Genomic DNA, 5,734 nt, shown 5'->3' with positions numbered 1-5,734 from the left:
AACACCACTTACAGTTACATCATCTGTCATCTGCTAAAATTGTGTTTTTGATTCAAATGAATCAATTTTTTTTGGATGCTTGCCTTGTTTTGCATCATCCGTTGGAGATGCTCTAACTATCTCTTTGAAATAAGAGAAAATAGCCTTGTGTTAAGCAATTCTAACTATCATCTGGTTTCTCTCCCCCCTCCCCTCTATAAAACAGGTTTTCTCTTTCTTTTTTATTCAAGAATTTTGTTTGTTATGTGAAAATGATCTTTGCTTAAAATAGTTTGAATTGCTTACCACATGTGTCACGTGATTTGTGAAAATAATATTTTAGCCGTTTCATCCATGAAAATGTAGTAACGTGATACTACGGGAGCCACAGGATTTCGATCCGGCTGACCAGCTTTTGAGGCCTCTCGCGCATTGCAGTTTCGTGTACCTCGCGGTCGAGCTCCCGCAAGCCGCAAACATCCTGTGCTTTCCCATCCGCCCATCTTCCACCGCCGCCGCCGCCGACAGGGCGGTCTCCCCTTCCTGGATCCGCCGCCGGATGCTCCTCCGCCGCACCGCCGCCGCAGCAGCGCAGCGCTCCTCCTGGTTACCCCCCTGGCGAACCATCCTCCCGCACGTCGGCCCCGCCCGCCCTTATAGCGCTACCACCTCCACCTCCTCCCCACACCGGCAGCGGCTGCGCACACCGCAGGTTACGGACAGTTCGCTTACTACCACCGCTGCGCCCCGACCGTTCCCGGACTACTCTCCGCCCCGCCCCGACTCGCCGGCCGACGATGCCCTCGCGCGCCGTCTCGCCGCCGCGCTCCTCGCTTCGCCCAGCCCAGGCTCCCTCCCTCATCTCCCCTTCATTCCCCTCCTCCGCCCGCTGCACCTGCTCCTCGCACTCCCCCTGCTCGCCTCCCACCCCAACCTCACCAGCCTCCTGGTCCCGCTCCTCCTGCTCTTCCCCTCCCGACCTCACCCCCATCCCCAACTCATCCAATGCTTCGCCATTGCCGCCCATCTCGCCGTGCGCGAACCCGGAACTGCGCGTGCTATCCTTGTACGAGCTCTTCGTTTCCCATCTCCTCATCGGCATTTCGTCGAGCAGTTCATCTTCACATACAAGGCCTTCTCGTCGGACCCCGCCTCCTTCGACCTCCTCCTCCTGTGCCTCCCCTCCGCCCAGCTGCTCCGCCGGCTCCGCCAGTACGGCCTATCCCCATCCCCAGAATCCTGTAATGCTGTGCTCTCCCGCCTTCCCCTTGATGAAGCAATTGCCTTGTTCCGAGAACTCCCCGACAAGAACGTCTGCTCCCACAATATACTCCTCAAGGCGCTCCTTAGTGCAGGCCGGCTCAAGGATGCACGCCAACATTTTGATGAAATGTCGTCACCGCCAGATGTTGTGACGTACGGCACTATGGTCCATGGCTACTGCGATTGTGGTGAGCTGGAGAATGCGGTGAAGCTGTTGGATGAAATGGCAGCAAAGGGGCTGGAGTCAAATGCGACAGTGTATACAAGTGTGATTGCATTGCTGTGCAATAAAGGGCAGGTTTCAGATGCTTTGAGGGTGGTAGAGGACATGACGATGCATGGGGTGGTGTTGGATGCAGTGGTGTTTACAACTATAATGAGTGGATTTTGTAGCAAGGGTGATTTGGCAGCTGCAAGAAGGTTGTTCGAAGAGATGCAGAAGAGAGGGTTGGCCGCTGATGGGGTGACATATACCGCGCTTATCAATGGTCTTTGTCGGGCTGGGGAGTTGAAAGAGGCAGACAGAGTACTTCAGGAGATGGTGGACAAGGGATTGGATGTTGATGTGGTCACATATACGGCACTCATTGATGGGTACTGCAAAAGAGGGAACATGGTGGAAGCCTTCCGAGTTCACAATGAAATGGTACGGAGAAGAGTGGCACCAAATGTGGTGACATACACGGCTCTGTCTGATGGACTGTGCAAGCAGGGGGATGTGCGTGCTGCTAATGAGCTATTGCATGAGATGTGCAACAAGGGGTTAGAGCTGAATGTTTACACATACAACTCCCTGATCAATGGCCTGTGCAAGTTTGGCAATCTGGAGCAGGCCATGAGGATCATGACAGAGATGGAAGCAGCCGGACTTAGACCAGATGTTTATACATATACAACTCTTATAGATACACTCTGCAAGTCAGGAGAGTTTGACAGGGCTCACAGCATGTTACAGGAAATGTTAGATAAAGGAATTAAGCCTAGTGTTGCGACTTACAATGTTCTAATGAATGGTTTTTGCATGTCAGGTAGGGTAGAAGGAGGAAGAAAGCTGCTCGAGTGGATGCTGGAGAAGAACGTCCGCCCAAATGTTGTAACGTATAATTCTCTTATGAAGCAGTACTGCATTGACAAGAACATGAAATCTACCACTGAGATTTACAAGGGGATGCATTCTCAGGAGGTGGCTCCAAATGAGAACACATACAATATATTGATCAAGGGGCACAGTAAGGCAAGAAATATGAAAGAGGCACTGTATTTCCATCATGAAATGATAGAGAAGGGATTTAGACTCACAACAAGCTCTTATAGTGCTCTTATAAGATTGCTGAATAAAAAGAAGAAATTTTCTGAGGCAAGAGGGTTATTTGACGAGATGCGAAAGGAGGGTTTGATAGCTGAACCAGATGTTTACAGTTTTTATATTGACATCAGTTTTAATGAGGATAATTTGGAGTCGACCATTACACTTTGTGATGAACTGGTGGAAGCCAGTCATGTAAAATCTAAAGCTGGCACAAACTAAGACTTTGCAAAGGAGCATACGCATCAGAACGTGATTTTGGGATGTGATAGCAGCGGTATCCTAGTTTTTCAGAATTGACAATATGTGAGACGAAAACAGACTCACGAAAAGCACTATCCTCTATGCCATCCTAAACTAGCAATTGAGGTATATAATCACTTCTTCTAAGGGTGACATGGATCATGGCCGCTATATAGCTCAACAATTTCTTTTATTTTGTGTAGAATGATGATAGTATCCTTTCTACGGCCACCTTGATATTCCCTTGTAAGCTGTGGAGGTATATATGCGGGATGCGCACTGAGGTGTTTATGCACTTTTGCAAGGTAAGAGACATAAATGTCATGTTTGTGAACCTACTGCTTCACATTTTTGTATTGCCTCGAGCATTCTTTGTTGCTATTACTATATTGATATTGACACCATCTTACAGAGTTGATGATCTATCAAATCATTGTAATTTGATCCCAGCAAAACAATAGTCACTCCTAGGAGTTTTTTAGATGTGCCAGTTGATTAGGTTGCTCATATCCTGCATCTGACTGCCGTTCAGAATTCTTATGCGAGGGGGCACCTCCTTGTAATGGATGGATGTTCAGTAGTAATTATCGACAAAACAGAGTTACTTTGCTTGTCCTTTGTTTTACTTCTTCAGTGTAAGAGAGTTCCACGTTCTCAAAAAGAACAAGTGGGTTACAGTACACAACTGTCTTGTTTATTTTAAGCTGTCCGCCTTGCAGGAGAAACGGTTTCTATCTTCATCAATTGTCAAGCAACAAGGACAGTGATCAGGCAAGCAGTGAGTGGATAAATCTGGTAGGGGAGTGTGCAGGGCTTCACTCAATTGGTAAGCAATTTCTGCTGATGCTGCCGTGATGGAAAGATGGACCTGGAAAGAGATAGGAGAAGCCAAGACAATAAGTATGCACGATTGCATCCATTATAGGGTGGAAAGGAAGGAGTAACCTCTGTTGGCATTCATGAATAACTCTTTGGAAGATAACATTGAGAACTCATTTGATCTCTTTGTTCTACCCATGAAATCAAAAGGCAGATGTAGTTCTTTGTTTTCACACTCGATTCCTTCACCAGTGTTGATGATAGGATCCAGCCCTGCTTAACTGGGCACTGACTTTGGTGTCCATCGTCTGTCACATAACCACAGTCACATTGGTGATATAACACTAGGGCACATCTAGATGTGCTCTAGTTATTGCACATCTAAGTGACTCAATCAAGCTAGAAAGAAAAAGAAAAAAGACGAAAGAAAAATGCTTGCACAAATCTTAGCGTAAAATCAATGACATAGGACTTAGATGTGCAATACTTAGAGCACATCTAGATGTGCTTTAGCAAAACTGTATAACAAAATATGGGAGGAGAAGGTTCTTTGAGATGCTTGAAATCATGTTTGTTTAGCTGATAGCATCTGGACAGAACAAGATTCGACCTTGTGCTGCCACAATGGTAATTGGGCAAAATATAGTTGATATGTGCATTGTAAGAATCAATTTGTTGTGTATGAAAGTCCTATTTATATTTAGGGCCTGTTCGGAGATTCTCCCGCTCCCCAAGTCCGCTCTAGGGGTTGGTGGAGCTGTAGCTAAAAATGGTGGAGTGGGGAAAAGGCAGCTCCATAGATTCTCAGATTTCAGGGAGCTGGAGGACTGCCGAACAGCTCCTTATATACTACTAGCACACATGCCCGTGCATTGCAACAGGAGAAAATACATATACAATGATGAATGGTCAAAGGGTAATTTTTGGTTAAAAAATCAACAATTCTATTTCGCTGGCTTGGACCATGATACATGTACAATTTTCATAGACACAAATTCCTCAAGTTTTTGGACAGTTGTCCTCACATCTCCTCTGCACCTTGCTCTCTTATTTTGAGCTAAAGCGCAATTCAGACACATGAATATCATACAATCTATTCACAAATTTAAATTAAGAAATTATTTTCAAATAAAATAGTGCCATGGTTCATGGGAAAAGTGAAGTATATAGAAATATAACTTCATATTATAGTGTTAACATAAAAGGTATATAAACTTCTTAAAACACATAACTATCAGAAATTTCAGATCGTTCTTTTTCATAGCTGATGTTTGTGTCCTTACATCCTGACTTCATGTCGATCTTCGGGATCTCCTCCACCAAGATCGTATTCCTGCACATAGTCACCATGAGGAAGTAGCATTTATTTTAGCACACAAAACCAGTATGTTGTTCTGTTGAAGAGACATGTACCCAAAACAGACACTAAATCCAGAATGATCAAGCAAGGCTAAAATCTGAAGTTGGCTTAAGGATTTGGAAAAACTGTCCAAATCAGCAATACAGGATGGAACTATTTGAATGAACCAACAAAGATCTTGTACTGCTAATAACCTAACATTAGAATAAGTCATGAACAATGCTGGCTGTCGCTAAAATTGTCTACTAAATTAATCAAACAGGCCCAAGTGGTCAAGTACCTCATACTAAAACTGAATTGTCAGGTGGAATCAGAATTTTCTCCTACTGGCCATAAATTCAGAATTATTTGATAGCATGTGGCCAAAGGAGTCAAACACATAGTTGAAGGAATCAAACACGCACCGTTGCACTGTCAAAAATAGCCACTTATTTGTGGAAGTTCCGAACTTCTAAATATGTCTTGATAATCAGATGAACAGTCCACTCGCGGCCTTGTTATCATCCAGCAGAAGCAATGATTCGGCTTGGCTGAGCATGTGAGCATCTGCAAGTATCGGATGTGAAGGAGCAGCATCAATCAGCAAGAACAATCAACAAGAACCAGCATGAACAAATTCGCCTCAATCACACATGTTTGTATAAATAGATCAGGCTTCAACTTGACAAAGAACAAATTTGTTATAACCTCAAAAACTGGTGTCAATCTTGCTGAACATTACATACACCGACACGAAGGTCACTCAATGGATTCCTACACTGGTT

The 5,734-nt window shown here is 44.8% G+C and overlaps 1 protein-coding gene across 1 annotated transcript; it reads left to right on the top strand.

Annotated features, from left to right (window-relative positions):
• Positions 1-394: 394 nt before the first annotated feature.
• On the top strand, positions 395-3,902 carry LOC125537218 (uncharacterized). The gene is made up of 3 exons (XM_048700525.2): positions 395-2,917; positions 2,995-3,096; positions 3,511-3,902. The coding sequence occupies exon 1, from the start codon at positions 539-541 to the stop codon at positions 2,768-2,770; it is 2,232 nt and encodes a 743-aa protein (XP_048556482.1). The 5' UTR covers positions 395-538; the 3' UTR covers positions 2,771-2,917; positions 2,995-3,096; positions 3,511-3,902.
• Positions 3,903-5,734: the final 1,832 nt, after the last annotated feature.

The sequence above is a fragment of the Triticum urartu genome, chromosome 2A, assembly GCF_056163025.1.
Source record: "Triticum urartu cultivar PI428250 chromosome 2A, HENAU_Tu73, whole genome shotgun sequence".
Lineage (NCBI taxonomy): Eukaryota > Viridiplantae > Streptophyta > Magnoliopsida > Poales > Poaceae > Triticum > Triticum urartu.
The sequence above is the reverse complement of the archived record's forward strand: the minus strand, read 5'-3'. Positions and strand labels throughout refer to the sequence as shown.

Coding starts and splice junctions, on each gene's coding strand:
- LOC125537218 (XM_048700525.2), top strand. CDS start 539: ATGCTCCTCCGCCGCACCGCCGCCGCAGCAGCGCAGCGCTCCTCCTGG.